General features: G+C 59.4%; 1 protein-coding gene across 1 annotated transcript in view; it reads right to left on the bottom strand.

The window, feature by feature from the left end:
• Positions 1–16654, bottom strand: part of SHANK2 (SH3 and multiple ankyrin repeat domains 2) — a 471028-nt gene that overhangs the window by 241921 nt on the left and 212453 nt on the right. The window contains 2 exon segments of the mRNA XM_033119735.1: positions 3589–3702; positions 10539–10708. Of these exon segments, the coding sequence (XP_032975626.1) occupies positions 3589–3702; positions 10539–10708 (284 nt within the window).

Here is a 16654-nt window from a genome sequence, read left to right as displayed (position 1 = left end):
AACAATGCCACATGACCGACCCCGTGGCAGGTGTGGCTGGCACCAGCAGGTGCTCACCGATACCTATGGCCGGTCCAGAGAGCAAGACGGGTCCATCCTAGAAATGGACTAGTGTTGGACGAGGACGGCGCCAAGCAGACGGGTCCCCAGCCCAGGGCCACTGTGGGTGAGGCGCTCCCAGCTCTGTTTTCCCCCTTCTTATCAGTGGGCACAGACCTGCAGTGCCCAAGGAGGGCAACCAGTAGGTACTTGTGAATAGTCACCAACACCCAGCGCAGCCTGGAGTCGGGCAAGGCTCCCACAGCCGATCCCGGGAGCGGCCAGCCACCCCCCGCTGGCGCTGCCCTCGCGGGCTTTGAGCAGAGACAAGGGACGCAGCACTCGCCGGCCCTCGGCGTACGGGGCCCAGGTCCTGGGCGACGTCTCCCAAAGGAAGTGGCAACGCTGAGCTGGCAGAGGGGGTTCTGGCCAGGCGTCACCACTCCAGTCCCCTGGAGAGCCGCTGGCATCCAGAGTCCAGCAGGGGTTGGGACTGGAACAGTCCCTGTGAAGAGACAGCTGGGAAATCCACGGTCAGGGCCCAGCGCGGACATGTACAGAGCACGCGGTGTTTCCTTATTGATCAAGGGGGTCCTGACAGCACCCCCACAAAGGAGGACCACAAGCCTTGAATGGGAGCCTGTTCCCTCTGTCCTCGGGGCTCCATGGGAAGCAGAGAGCACGCGTTACACAGTGCAGCTGTTTCCCCATCAAGGCTCTGATTTCCTGATCTAGACTTGTTCTGAAGGACAGCTTCTAGAAGCTTCTAGAGAGCCACAGGGACCAATTCCTCAGTCTAGATGTATCCCAGTCCCTAGGAGAACAGTCAACCAAGGGAGGGCACGGCCTGCATGCGTGGCCTTTACCGAGTCACAGATCTGCCCCAGAATCCCAGAGGCCCATTCTGCCGAGAGCCCCAAAAAGACACTCCCCTGGGGGGTCACGGTGGCTGCTTGAGCATCCTGACCTCTGACAGGCTGAGCGTGCACATGACACACAGCACCCCAAAATCACACTGGGCAGCTCATTCGGGTCCCCTCCTAGGGGGTAGGGGGGAGGCAAGAACACGGCGTCTGCACCTGAGGCCTGAACTGCCCGGTCACTAGGCCACCAAGCCCACGTCAGCAGCTTCCAGGTGACCGGATTCCGGCCAGGTGACCAGTCTCTGGAGGCTGGCACAGGGTGGGCGGGGCTTTTCTGTCACAGCATCTCCCACCTCGTCCGAAGTTCACCCGTCAGCTCCTTGGCTTCAGAAATAGAATCCGATGAGTTTGGGAGCGACCTGGCCTTGCCATTTCCTCGGGAATGGACAGGGAGCCCTGGTGTCACCATTTCTGTTTACACATCAGCTGTGTCACTCACTGATAACTGCACGCACATGTTTGTTTTTCATACTGACTCATCAGCAGGATCCCAGTAATGGTTTTAGAACCATTTAACTTAGTTTCTCGTTTGAGATCCCACATTGGGGGCGTCCCTTATTTCAGTTCATGTGTAGAATTCGAAGGATGAAAGATCAAACCACTGTCTAATCCGGCAGCCGGGACTTACAGGTGAGGCAACCAAGGCCTTGGATGATGGTGGAGGTTGCCCAAGGTCACCACAGGGCACAGGCTGCAGCTGTCCCTCCTCCACCCACAGTGTGGGTCTGTCACGGTGATGGTCAGTTTTGTGTGTCAACCTGACCAGGCCGTGGCAGCCAGTTACGGAGTCAACTGCATGTCTGGGCACTGCCATGGACGGACTCTGTCAACACGGCTAACACCTGCAGTCGGCTGCCTTTGGGTACAGGCCATTCTCCCCCAGAAAGTGGATGGGCCTCCTCCAATCAGCTGAAAGGCTTAAGAGCAAACCTGAGGGAGAAATTCTGCCTCAAGACTCAGCCCCCACCCGGGTTCCCAGCCTGCCCTGCGGGGGTGAGGCGAGTGAGCCAATTCCTTAAAAAGAAACCGTTCATACGCACATACGTCTGTATTTGTGTCCATATCTACGTCCTTCTGGTCTGTTTCTCTGGAGAACCCTGGCTGGTCAGTCACCGAGGAATGGCTCCTGGCTGGGGACCACATGCCCCGGAACCAATGGCATCCCGGTCACATGACTGGCCCTGGACAAGGGGACTGAGGGGCGTGGTGTGTCCCTCCTGGGCCAGAGCCTCTCAGGGGCGGGGCCTCTGCACTTGCTCATCACGTGTCTGCCGGCTGCAGGCAGCGGCTGCCACAGCCCTTGAACACGGCACAGCCCGGCCCCTCGGTCACACCGGAGCACATGTGACCTGGAACAGCCATCCTGCAGTTAGCGGGCGGGAAGGAAAAGGGCTGCACGGAGCCTCTTTGTTACAGCAGCCGATGTCGCCCCAGCAAACACACACAGTGGGCATGTTTTGCAGTCAGACCGAAGCCGGCCCTCGGGGGCAACCGCACGGCCCTCTGCACACACACAGGGACCCACGGGCACACTCTCTCCTGCATCAGGAGTCGTGCAGCACACAGGAGGGTGAGATGCTGTCCCTGGCTCGGGAGCCTGGGGGCTAGGACCAGGGGGAGGGGCACGCACACAACTGAGTGGCACCTTCCGGCAGGATGCCATCCTCTGCACATAGTGACAGTGTCACACGCAGCACCTAGCGGCCACTTCTCTGGGCCGAGGCCTGCAAAGCGGTGAGTCACTGTACCCCGGGGTACACCTCTGTCTCTTGTGCACAGAAACAACAAACCTACAGCTACACTCCTCCCCTGACCCTGTACCTGTGTCGCCTCCGGGCTTCGCGTTACACCACGGCATTTTCGGGTGAAGAAAGCTACTCAGAGCTATTCTGTACTGTGTGCGGGGAGCCAGCCAGGGGCCTCTGGCCTGAGCAAGGAAACGCAGCAAAGCTATCGGCCCCAAAGCAAACTCGGCCACTCGCGCTGCGTGCCACGCACGTGGACCAGGCCCTTCTAGAACCTGAGACGCTTGGTGCTTCTCGCCACCTCACCCCTTTTTCTCACTACATTTTACATAAGTGGTCGCCTCGGAACATTTTAGTCAACCCAATCTTTTGGCAATGAACTTGAAAGCAGTTGTCAGCAAGAGCTCTGCTGGGGACGTCTGAAAGGCACAGGGGTGGTTTTCCCTCACGAACCCTGACCTTTTGGGAGCAGCTATTACCGGCATGGAACTGCATAGTTGTCACAGAGGGCCTGGGAGGGACCTTCTGTGAAGGCAAAGCCGCCTGCTCATGACACAGTCCAGGAGAGACATAAGGAAGCTTCTGCACTTAACCAAAGAGCCTTTTTTCTCCCCATGGATTGACCGTACGATCCAAGTCTTCTGGAATGTGTACTGAGCAGCCTTCTAATAGCTTCCACACTGTCTTGCACTGATTTGTGGTTTGGACAAAGCCCAGAGGAACTGAATCGACCTGCTAGAGAAGACCTTGTTCTGAAACAGCCTGTCCCTGGAACAACGCATCAGCTGGTTCTCGCTCCACGCTCGGGGGAACCGACAACACTGCCCTGGCCCCAAGAGGTCCAGGAAGCACGGTGGGGTCGCAGGGCGGCACCCGCTTACCTGCCTGGCTGTCCTTGGGCTTGCACTGGACTTCCTCCACGCACTCGGCCGGGAACCATCCGATGTGACCACGGGCGCTGCCTTCCCAGAAGCCCCCTTCGCCGATGCTCAGAACTGGAGACAAAGACAAGGATGGCGTTAGCAGGCAGGGGCCGGGCTCGGAGGGCAGGGGGGGCGGGGGGCCAGGCGGGACAGGGGCCGCCATGCTGTGGGCCACGCGTGCCAGCTGACCACGCGCCCTTCGGCTATGAACCAGGGGACCTGGCAAAGTGTCCCTCGGAAGGGCAGTGCCTCGGGCGGAGCACTGCACTACCCACCTGTGCTGTCACCCTTGGGGACAGAATGCGAGCACCGGACATACCGGCATCTTTGCATCTTACACTACATGTCACGTGGCCACTTTGTCCCCTCTCTCGGTCTAACTGAGACAGAAGAGTGCTCGCTGCAAGTCCCCACCACTAATTATTTCAGGGGTAACTCGGTGGGGGTGGGGGGTGGGCAGGCCATTTCACAGGGGAGAAAGAATGGTGAGGTTGTGTCTGCCCCCACCCAAGCTGGGAAGGGGGCCCAAGTGTCTGGCTCCCCAGGATCTTTTCATCCTGTTTGAGGAAAGAGAATTCACAGCAGGAGACAGAAAAGCAGTGACAGGCTGTGACAGATGACATGGCACTCTCTGGACTCGAGTGAAAAGGGCAGGATTCATAGACGTGTTTGGACAACGCTGGCACGGGGTGGAGGGGCTGGCTCTGGGGCGTGCTGGCTTACTAACGAATATGCCAGGGCTGGGGGGCAAAGTCCCCTTAGAGAGAAGGGGCGGTGGGCTTGTCCACAGTGAAAACGCAGACAAGCCGGTCGGAAGACACAGCCCCGCCTGCACGGCAGGTTTTCCCTCCCTGGGCTTAGGGCTGGGTGCACAGAAGGGCCTCAGTGAACAGCTGCCACGAGGTTAGCATGTCTTTAAACTTGACCATTGCTGAACATGGGCGAGCAATGCCAGCCTGAAGACACTGGGTGGGGGCCCCCACAGGACCCAGGTGCTTCCCAAGTCACCCTCGTAAGGGCCAAGCTCACAGTGGCGAGGTGTGTAGGGGGATCTTTAGATCGTAGGCCTTTGGTGCTGGGCTGGGGTGCCCCCAACAGCCTGGCTCCCTCAGCATGTGGCTGTGTAACAGGGAAACCAATACAACCTCTGAACCCCTTAATCTTTAAATGATCTGGACGCAAAGGCACCAGACTGCAGTACCAGGGATCCGGGCAGCCTGAGTGTGTTTTTCCGGCCGCATTTTAATCTCAGAGAACCAGATGAACAGCAACTGGACCCGTGACTTTGGACGGTCGACAGAACAGAAAAGATTGGCTCCGTAGGTCTTTGCCTAATAATTTGAAACAATGACCTAAATGAAACAGACAAGCAACCTCCCAGCTGACCAGTACGATCTGACCTCTTGAAGCATCTCCCCCAGGAACCAACACCAGCCCCTTCCACGGCACGCTCCCCAGCTGACCGGGACGCAGGCCACGGTCCCAGTGGAATCCGGAGCTGAGATGGTCATCAGGAGGCCCAACTCTGGACGGCAAGGGGAGGCAGGCGCCTGGCCGGGAGCGGCATGGGCCAGCGGCCAGTGCAGGGACCTCGCGTGCTTTCCTTGAGGCTGTGAGCCGGCCATTCTGCTTGTTTCAGGGGGCCCGGGGAGGACGAAACGCTCAGGAAGCACTCTGCCACATCTCACTGATGTGACACTCGGGGAAGCTGCTCGAGCTCCGTGCCTCAGTTTCCTCATTTGTCAGGGCGGGACAACACGCTTTAGCTCACAGAGCACACGAGCCCGGCATGGGGCTCCATCTCGGCTCCCTCGCTTCCTCCCAAGCCCCCCGTCCGGGACGACACCTTCCAGTCCCGCATTTCATGCGTGTCAAGCGTCCACTTCTGGGGGTGTGACTGTTGTTATGAGACCAGGAGGAAGCCTGGCTTGAGGGAGGCAGAGGAAAAGACAAGGAAGCAGAGGAGATGTATTTACAGCCACCAGCTCGGGGACCCTGCACATTGGGGGGGCATCAGTGGCACTAGGAGGAGGGGACACAACAGGCTCGGTGCCGAGGGACGGAGCAAGGGCCCGGGATGGTCCTGGGTTTCTGGTGGAGTGAATGGAAGCTGGTGGCCCTCTGTACAGAGGTGAGAGGCAGAGAGGAGAGTGTGTGTGTGTGTGTGTGGGTGGGGAGGGACTTGGGTGCCATCGGGAACACCCTAATTTAAGGGGGTCTGCATCACAGGCTCTTCAGTCCGTAAGCAGCCACGTGTGCGTCCTGAAGCTGCGGACGCTGGCTTACACAGGCGGGCCGCCCTCCGGGGCTGTGTGCCCACACTGTCAGGGCACATTCTGATGGCTCGCCGGCCAGGCACCCCGGGTCCGGGTCACGATGGGTGTTCCCTGGACAGCGCAGAGGCAGCTGAGTTGGGCTCCCCAAAAATCGCAGATTTAAGCCGCTCAGAGGTAAACATTTCACACCCGGAGAATAAATGGCGTGCCCACTGGCCCTCTACAAGCCCAACACGCTCCCTGAGGCCACCCTGGAGTGACTGGCTGGGCAAGGGGGCCAGTCCAGCTCTCACTACTTCAGGACTCTCCCCTCCAAAGACACTCAAGTTCTCCCCTGAAAATCGTAAATCAATAATACGCTCCCATAAGAGATTAGCTCGGCAAAGTGGACACGCTTGGGCAGGGCTGTCACTGTGTGGTTCACCCCGCTGCGGTGCTCAGTCCCCTCCCCACCCCGCCCTGTCTGGGTCACTGAGGAGGGTCCCCCCTGAGTGGCTGGGAGCGAGCCTCTGGGTAGGAGAGCAGGGGTCCCAGCTTTTCCCCTATTCTGCACTGAACCCCCGACTGGAATGCACGAGGTCTGACAATTAAGTTCACAAACTTCTTGCAACGATGTTGCTAACCTTTCTTGATATCAGAGAGATTATTCATGATGAATTTGTACCAACTGGACAAACAGTTAACCAAGTTTCCTATTTGGAAGAGCTGAAAAGGCTGCGTGAAAAAGTTAGATGAAAATGACCTGAACTTTTCCCCAATAATTCATGGCTCTTGCATCACAACAATGCACCAGCTCACGCGGCACTGTCTGTGAGGGAGTTTTTAGCCAGTAAACAAATAATTGTGTTGGGACACCCTCCCTACTCACCTGATCTGGCCCCCAATAACTTCTTTTTTTACCTGAATATAAAGGAAATATTGAAAGGAAGTCATTTTGATGACATTCAGGACATCAAGGGTAATACGACAGCAGCTCTGATGGCCATTCCAGAAAAAGAGTTCCAAAATGGCTTTGGGGGTAGACTAGGTGCTCGCGTTGCTGCATAGCTTCCCAAAGGGAGTCCTTTGAAGGTGACTGTAGTGATATTCAGCCATGAAGTATGGAGCACTTTTTCTAGGATGAGGTCGCGAATTTAATTGTCAGACCTCATACTTCTAGGCCACCCGAATTAAGCCATCTGGGTTTGCCTCCAAACATGCATCACCAGGAACCTGCACAGATGCACCCCTGTTCCTGAGCACCCCTCATTTTAGGAGAGTTATGTTGGCGTGAGTTTCCCCAGGGACTCGGGCTTCCACTGTCTACTGTGAATATCAGGACCTATCTTTGCAGGGCTGAGCAGAAGATTTGAACGAGAGTCAAGTCCCCGGCTGGGGGCTGAGGACATCAGCAGGACCCCCAGGACCTGCCCACCTGGGCCAGGACCCCACCTCTCCCGAAGTGAGCTCAGTTTCTCTGGACAACCTCCCAGATCCCGTCTCCGCGGTGGGTCCTCTGAGGTCGGGGTGGGTGTGGGGGCACAGGACACCCGCAGAAGGCGCTGGGTTATCCAAGGACGCAGGGCTCGCCCGGCGGCTGTGACCCGCCTGCTCTGAGAACAGAAATCCATTGAAGGTGCCCTTTCAGGTGGAGTTTTGGAACGAAGCTCTGTCACTTCTGTTCCCAGTGAGACAGGCCCGGCTCCCCGCACACCCTCATTCCCACAGCGAGGGCTGGGTCACAGTGGGGTCAATGTCCCCAGAAGGGACATAGGTGCCTCTGGGAATACAGGGGGAGGGGCAGAGGGCCTCACGCTCCCGCCACGGGGATCCACCCAGCCTGTGACCCTCCCGAGTCCTGCATCCTGGTCTCAGCCTGCCCACCGTCCCCCTGCCCCTGGTCTGTCCAGCAGGTCCACATCACCCCACGTGTGACGGCCACAGCTAAGGACCCACTCTTCCCTGACCAGCCCCTTTCCTCCGACCACCCAGTGGGAATCAGGCAAAGGGTCCTAAATGCAGCAAGCCCCGGGAGCCCATCTTTCCCCACTTTCTCAGAATGGAGGCACCCCCACAAGAGTGGGCTTGCCCTGCCCGGCAGTGCTGTGCCGTGTCCTCCTGCGAGGCGGGCGTGAGGGGTACAGGCTGGAGCAGACGGGACCCTGGGAAGACTGTGGGAATGTCCTGGCCTGACCCGCAGCTCTGCCAGGAGTGGGGCTTCCCCACAGCTCTGCAGGGACTCTCTCGGGGGCTGACCCCCTGTAGCCGCAGGTTAGGGAGAGGGAGAGAAGGACGCACAGCAGAGGCCGTGGAGCCGACGCAGGCCGTGCCAGCTGGGCTCTCCTGTGCAGGGACGGCCATGCACTCGGCAAAGACGTTTCAGTCGCCTCCGTCTGGGGCCTGTGAGCACTGCTCCGGGGCCGGGGGCGAGGCCCCTCCCTGGCCAGCAGCCCGCCCACTGAACAGGCAGCGTCCAGCACGCATGCTGCCTTGGTCGTACGACGACTGTTGTGGGGTCAATGGGAACTACTGCACACGCAGGGCCAAAGCGCTCACCTCACGACACTTCTAGTATTAAGATTCAAAGTGGCAGGTCAGGTGAATTTCTATTATGCATTTATAACCTGAACACTTATATTTTAACATTTACAAAAATACTGCATTAAACTATGCAGGGACAATTTGGAGACTCCCGTTTCTGGGTGTGATGGTCACAGACCCCGCTGGACCACACCACAGAAGGCAGCTGTAAATTTAGCCTGAGGGGCAGGAGGGCCGTGATCTGAAGGTGCTACAATGTGGAGAGAAGACAGGCCTGGTGGGACGGGGCATGCTGGTGCGGAGGGGTGGGGAGGGCCACCGTACAAGAGCCCCTTCTTCCCGTAGCCTGACAAAGTAGAGTCCCCACGGCAGGGCTGTTGGTGGAGGGACCCAGGGGACAGACCTGGTTCTCAGTGGCCTGAAGAGCTAGACAGGTGAGTCAGGAAACTGCGCAGTCTGGAGAGACTGCGGGTGTCCCCCCGAGGGAAAGCGCTGGAGAGGATGGAAAAACGCAGCCTCCCCACATCTCCGACCGACCCCAGGACAACACATGCGCAGAACAGATACAAGGCCACTCAGCTCACGTCTTTGGAGATCTGAGCTCGCCCAGAGCTGTCACCCAGGAAACCGGCCGAAGCAAAAGACCAAAAACTAACAGAAGCCAAAATCTCCACAACCTAACACTTAGGATGTCTAGAACGCAACAGAAGATGAGCGGACACATGGAGACCTAACAAGAAGGAGCCCATTCTCAGGAGACAAGAAAACCAGGTGAGCCAACCCCAAGGCAACCCCGAGGGTGGGATAACAGACAGGGATTTTAAAGAGACGATATACCAGCCCACGATGTCATAAAACAGTCCGTGCTGTCGACGAGTAGAAAATCTCAACAGAGTAATGGGGAGTCTCGGCAAATAAAAAGAAATAAAATTTAAAAAATACGTGGAAATGCTAGGGTTTAAATATGTAATTTCTGTAATCCAGAAGATTCACAAGATGGACTTAACAGCTAACGGGACATTTCAGAGGAAAGAGTGAGTGAACTTGAAATCAGTTTAATAGAAATGATCTAAGATGAAGGCGAAGACGGGAAGAGCCGGCACAGAGCCCCTGGGACTTGATCCCCTGGCAGTTACGTGCGGCCGGGCTCTCAGAAGGAACCCGGAGAGAGCCTGGGCTCCACGTGTCTCTAGGAACATGGACAATCCAGGTGAGGTCGGCCGGGGTAGTGCCAGGTACAGAGGGAGGTCCTGCGTCACTTACCAGTCCAAGGCCAAACAGCGACTGGGTGGGGAAGGCAGGACGTGAACCTGGCCTACTCACGCCAGGGGGCATGCCCTCTACCGCACGCCAGGCACCGCCCGAAAGCCTGCCCTCCTGGCTGGCACCTGTGCTGCGCCCTTTCTCGTCTCCCTGGTGAGTTCGCTGCCCCACGTGGCCTGCAGCCCTCTCCTGCCGTCTCCACATCCCTCCCACGGCCCCACGCCACAGGGCTCGGCCGCAGCCCCTGCTGACTGCCCGGCCCCGCACACGCCCCCTCTACTTCCATCTCCCCAGGGCGCCGCCGTCCTGGTCTCCCTGTTCAGACCATCGCTGGTCCCCATGACCCTGGCACCACGGCCGTACATTCCTGCGCGGCCTGGCATTCCTGGTGGCCCTCACGCCTTTCAGCCTCGTTTCCTGCTCTTCCCCCGGGGGGCCCCCTCCCACCAACACGGCGAGAGCCCTCCTTGGACGCTGCAGGCCCCTGGGGGCTGGCTCAAGCTGCACCGTCCCCCGGGGCACCCCGCCCGACTCCCAACGAGACCCTACCAAATCCAGTCTGTGTTAGGACTGGTCCCAGCACCTCTTCTTCCGGAGGCCTGGGGGTTTCCATGCGGAAAGGAGCCGTGGATGCCCTCGTCCGCCCCACCCTGCGCCCTCCACATGGCCTCTCATTCCAGACGCACGTGTTGTCATCCCTGACACACGACAGGGACACCGAAGCCGTGTCCTGTGAGAATGGCTGGCAAGCGTCCCTCTGTGCCCTGTCTGCCTCCCGGGGCTCCGTATTTCCACAGGGGCCCCAGCCTGACCTTGTCCCAGAAGCAGAGGACACCCGTGGACACTGACCTTTGACCCTGTCGCCACGGTGAAGGGGGATCTCGCCATCGACCTGGGGTTGGTATGGCTTGACGACGACGAACAGCCTCCCGGGCACCGCACTGTACAGCTTCCGCTTGGGCCCCGGGTACTCGAAGGCGGAGAGTGTGTCCTTGTTGGCACCAGGCGGGAAGGTTGGCCTGCGAGGGACGGGGCAGAGAGAGCGAGAGAGAGAGAGAGAGAGAGAGAATGTCACCACTGGAGACACAGCAGCCCACGCGCCATACCTGCGGCCAGTCCAGTCACAGCAAAGGTGTGTCAACGGCAGGCATATTGGGGCTCCCGCTTCGAGACGGGGCTGAAGACACATAAGGGCCCAGGGGCAGCGTCTGAGATGAAAAGACTCTAATCGCATCTTTTCGCGATTCGTGGGGAATGTAACTCCACGCACATTCCCAAAGAAGTCAGAGCAGGGGCTCCGACAGGCACGTCTGCCCGTGTTCACAGCGGCTTTAGTCACAGCCGCCCAGCGGGAACCGCCCAGATGTCCACAGACGACAAAGGGGTACACAAAACACAGTCCCTCCACACACTGGAGTGTCACTCAGCCATCAGAAGGGAGGACATCCTGACACCTGCTGCGACGTGGATGGACCTGGAGGACACTGTGCTGAGTGAAACGAGCCAGACACAGAGGGACACATCCTGTGTGACCCCATCACACAAGGTCCCTGGAGGGGTCAGATTCACCGAGACAGGAAGTAGATGGTGGTGCAGGGCTGGGGGAGGGGAGGGGAGTGTTCCATGGGGACAGAGATTCTGTTTGGGATGATGGAGAGAGTCCCGGAGGAGGTGGAGGTGCTGGCTGTACCTCGTGAGCATGCCTGACGCCACTGAGCTGTGCACTGAAACGCGGTCAAAGGACCAAGTACAGCCAGATGGGATTTCAACCACTGGGTGCCGGCAGGAGGGCTGCGGCCCCAAGTCTCAACCTCAGAAAACGCGGGTCAACGTGGACGAGTGAACGGAGCCGTTTCCCAGCCGTCCTGCGAGAGCATGGACCTGCCCGCACGCGGCACTTCCTCCCCAGTTCACGGGTCAGTCACTTACACATCCAGCCACTCACTCATCCAGCAAGTATCTGGGGGTCCAGAGACACCCGTGAACATGACACAGGCATGAGCCTCACGGGGAGCAGGACAACTTGGAAGACGCCTTTCTGCATGTCTGATGGGTCGGCACCGTGGACAGGGTGGCTCAGGCAGAGGCTGCAGGAAAGGCTCTGCAGGGACGCGGAGGGCAGACCTGACGCCCCAGAGAGCAGGCACGTGACTGGACGGGCTCTGGGTTACCCTGGCTGCAGGGGGAGGGCTGGCTTGCAGCGGGCAGGGTGCCCGAGGTCAGGGTGACGTGCAGAGTGATGGCAGGATTACATACAGCAAGAAGCAAGACTGCCTGCACCGGAGGCCTGTTGGAAATCGGTGTCCCCAGGCTCCTGCCTCACACAGAGGACGGAGGCTGTTTGAGAGATGCCGGTTATGGCTCTGCAAAAGGGTGGCACATCCAGCACAAACGGCCCCAAGCCCTGACTGTCCACTGGCAGCTGCGTCTTAAGCATGAGAGCTCAGATCCCATGTCACCTGTACCGCCAGCACTGTCTCCCCCCGACCTGGGGCCAGACAGAAACATCAGCGTCCTCGGCTGGCACGGAGCCCTGGGCACCGCAGCCCCACCGCGGGCATCTGGGTTTAGCTTTGCCTCTGCTGTCCCGTGACAGCACCTCGCCCTCCACAGCTTCCCTGAGGCCTGAGGAGATACGACGGGGATGGACAGTCATCAGGATGTCCCTCCCACGGGACATGGTGACACTGGTTGGGACAACCCGCGTGTCCCGGGTCATGTGTGGATGCCACGGTGAGACCCACGGTGATGGGAGACACCGCCGAGCGCCAGCACGGCCCCACTGCCCCACAGTTGCCATGGTGACCTCGGGTCACAGCCGCTGGCTTCTGCGAGCACAAGGTCACCCAGCTTGGAGTGGAAACAGGGTTCTGGGAGGTGGGACTCTACCCCACCCTGCACACCCCTTCCAGGGCAGTGGGGAGGGTGCCAAGAGCCTCCTGCTTTGGGGACCAGTTCTGAATTGCCTCCCGCCTCCTGCCGTCTGCTGTCTGTCCTGGTCACACCGCACCCCTGACCCTCCCTGGCGCCCAGCCAGCCCCATCTACTCCACCAGGGGCCCCTGAACTCCCCCACGGACGTCTGAACCCCGGCTTGACTTGTGTGACCTCTGACTCCAGGACCATTGTTAGAGACTTCTGGGGCTCCATGTCCTCAACTATACCCGCCCTGGGGGTAACATGTTGCCCGCTCTTCTTTCTCGGGTGGGGACGTGGCGTTCCCCCTGAACGCTGAGTGCCCCACACAGAGGAGGCTGGGCTCCCTGGGGTCTGCAGCCCCACCTAAGAGGTTCTGCCCTCTGAGCAACCCTCACCCCGCCCCCTGGACGTGTGTCGCTCCCCTCGGGATGGCGTTCCTTCTAGGGGTGCTCAGGGCAGACCAGCCGCTACTCGGCGGGGGGGAGGGGGGAATACTGGTGATGCCGATGTCACCTTCCCCCCGACGGCTGCGGGCACAGGCTCGAGGCTGGCCCTGCCTGCCTGAGAGGGACTCTCCCGGGATGGCCACGCCCGCCGTCCAGGGTTGGCCCTCTGTCCACTTTACCCGCCCGAAACCCAGACGCCTGCTTGGCATCAGCTTCCCACGGCCGAGTTCAGGGAAATGAAAGTGACATGGGTAAAAGACAGGCTCTTGCGAGCCCCTGCCAGGTTTTGCCCGGGAGTGGGAGACTTTCCAGCTCAGCCCCCACCTGTGGGGCAGGTGGGTGTGGCTGTCCCCCCACCCTGTGAGCCCGAGAAAGACGAGGCTCAGAGAGACACAGCCTTGGGGCTGTGGGGGCCTTTAACCTCTGCCTGGACTCGAAAGCATGAGCCTTTCCACTCTGCTGAGCTAACTTCACCCAAGAAACGCTCATTAGATTGGGGAGGGGGAGCAGCCACCCCAACTTTGCAAAAATACATCAAGAGCTGCTCTGGACCTGGCAAGAGACATCAGCCCCCTGGGTATTGGGGAGGGGTCTTGGCAGGACCCCAAACCCCCTCTCTCCACTCGGTGTCGGGTGATGGGGCAAGTGGCTGCAAGGAAAGCCCCATCTCCCCTGGTTCTTAGAGACACGGACCAGCCATGCCAGCGGGCGCCACTAGAGGGCGCGTCTCAGGCAGGTGTGTGCACAGAGCCTTCCTTGCACCTGAGCCAGGGCGCTCAAGAGATGCTGCAGGTACACTGCTCCCCATCACTCTGGGCCCTCTTACGTCTCCTGCCTTGCACTTGGGCCAGCTGGCGATGAGGGCTCGGCTCCAAGGGGGAGGCTGACTCTGAGCACAGCACAGAGCCCGGGTTAGGGAGGGAGGCAGTCCGGGTTAGGGAGGGAGGCAGTCAGCGGGTGCCGGCAGGAGCCCAGGCACAGAGGGGCCTTGGCCCCCCTCCCACCAAGTCTGCACCTGAGCGTTTGGTTCTAGCCACAATGATGCACCCATCACACTCCTGGCTGAGGTCTCTGGGGCCTGAGAGATGGGTGCTGGCAGCCAGCTTTCCGAACCGTGGGCATCAAGAGAGAAAGGAAGGGACAAGGTGGGCGTCTGCCTCCAGAGGCACCCTGCCTTGTGCTGAGGATGCTAAGCCTCCCTCGACCCAGCTGACGTGGTTTTCTCCATTTCTCCTGTCCCTTAGCCAAGCATGTCACCCGGGCGGTGGCACCTGCAGTGCCTACCCCACAGCAGCCAGAGGGTCCTTCTGAAGTGTCACTGATGGTGGCAAACACTTCTGTGGAACTTACTATGAGCCAGACACAGCAAGGCCGGGTGCTGGCCGGGCCAGGACAGCTCTCCCTGACCGGGACAGGTAGCGGGACCACGGCTGGGGGACTGACTGTGCTGCTCTTAGCTCTGATAGTTCTGTGTCCCGGGCAAGGCTGGGCACTTGGTCGCTCTGCCCACAGCTCTGGGTGACAAAGGGAATGGGTCTGGCCAAACGTTCGGTCTTGGGTTGAACAGGGATCTGGGCATCATCTAAGAGCCCATGTGGACTGAGCACCTAATATGTACAAGGCACTGCCCTGAATTCATTCATTCAGTCTCAAGAACAACCCGAGGGAGCTGGGCCTAGTCATGATCCTCAGCTCACAGTCGCCAGAGATGAGGCACAAAGGGTGAAGTAACTGGCCCAAGGTGGGGTCCAGGACACGTGCTCGGAAGTCCTGGGATCAGGCAGTCAGGACAGGCTGGCTGCTGCGATTATCTCACACACGTGTGCGTGCACACACAATGTGCGTGCACACAGGTATATGCACACACAAGCATACACAGAAACGTGCACACGTGCACACACACCCGCACACGCACGCACACACACCTGCACAGGAAACCAGGGACAATCAGACAGGGTCCCCGCCACACAGGCCAGCTGCTTTTCTCTCTTCAGAAGCAATATTTTGTTTGTAGCTTTGCAAGTCCCTGGCCACACTGCCTTCGGTATCTTATTAGATTTCACGCTGGAGGAAGGGGACACACTCTTCCTAAAATTACAGCCATAATTCTAGCCGATGGTGTGAAGCGGAATTTTCTGCCTCTGGGGAACCCTTTAATTTAGCTTTAAACTGCTCTTAGCACCTGGGACTCGTCCCTGGGGTGACTCAGAGTGAGAATCTAGACCAGAGCCAGGAACTGGACCTCGCCGTTCGAACAATGAGACTCGGGTGGGAAGTGTTGATGGGCTAAAGCACTGATGTGGGCTGGGGGGGGCACATGCCCCCCTCTCATATCCTCATCTTAGCTGGGGTACGGCGTCGGGCAGGACTCACCACAGGCGGGGCTGGTGACTCCAAGGGCTTGGGACACCGAGGAGGAAACGTGGAAGGTGGGTGGGGATGTGGGCGACCGGGCACTGAGGGCCGGACAAAGGGCGCGTTCAAACCTCAGCGGAAATGCCATGCCAGCCAGGAAAACACAGGTCGTCAGGCCCTTCCCGGCCACTGTGAGTGAGGACAGGGTTCCAGGAGGAGAAACCCTGGCGAATCCCAGCTGCAGAAGTGAGAGCCAGCAGCCGGGGTCAGAGTCCTGCCCCGGCGATATACTGGCCATGTGACCCCAGGCCTCAGTCCTCTCATCTGAGAAATGGGAGGGTGCAGTGCCCCTCAGAGGCTCTGCGGGGGGAAGGAGCCAGGAGATCTGAAGTGTGTGGAGCAGGCCCAGGCCCACAGGACTGCACGGCAGGGTTTGTGGTGACACAGATGGTCGTTGCTTGGATGCTCACGGACCCCTGAGGCTCAGGCAGTGAGTCCTCCCCTGCCCTCAGCCTCCTCGCCTGAGAAATCCTGGAGGGCATCCTGGAAGGAGGTGTGACAAGGTGGAGCGTGTGCTTGGGAGCTGGCGCTCTGCGCGAGGATGCAGCTTCCCTGGCTGTGGGGACACGGGGGGGAGGGGTGGGCAGACCCCTGAGTCGGATATCCAGGGGGTGTCCCATGCCCAGTCTGACCTACGCTGGCCTATGTCCTTGTCTAGAAAAGGGACAAGAACAGGGTTCCTTCTGCTGGAGGCTGCTCAGGGATCTCTGAGACTCTCCGTACCCCGACGCACGGGCATTCACGACAGGACCAGGTGCGACTGCCAGCATGACCGCTGGGGTTTGCAGCCTCCTGTGCCTGCCATGGCCCCTCTCAGCCTCAGTTTCCTCGTCTGTGCCAGGCTTTCTCACTGCTGGGAATGAGTCCTCATTCCGGATAAGGCACGTTTGCAACGGAAACATTGGCAGGTTTGCAAATGGGGCACGAGGAAGAGCTCTCAGCACAGGGCAGGCTGCTGGCCGTAGCTCCCACGGTTCATGGGTCCCTTTAAGGACCCAGAAGCCAATGCGCAAGGAAGGAAATGAGGTCCCAAATGCCAGCAGCCGCCCCAAGCCCCCCAGGAAGCTCCAAGCGCCCGGCAGCTCAGAGTGCCCACATGGGTCCGAGCGGTCACTACGGGTGCAGCGTCCGTGAAGATGGCCCCGGGCCCCCTGCTCTCAGGGGACAGATGGAATGTAACAGGCGT

The sequence above is a fragment of the Rhinolophus ferrumequinum genome, chromosome 11, assembly GCF_004115265.2.
Source record: "Rhinolophus ferrumequinum isolate MPI-CBG mRhiFer1 chromosome 11, mRhiFer1_v1.p, whole genome shotgun sequence".
Classification (NCBI taxonomy): Eukaryota; Metazoa; Chordata; class Mammalia; order Chiroptera; family Rhinolophidae; genus Rhinolophus; species Rhinolophus ferrumequinum.
This window is presented reverse-complemented; position numbering and strand designations above follow the sequence as displayed.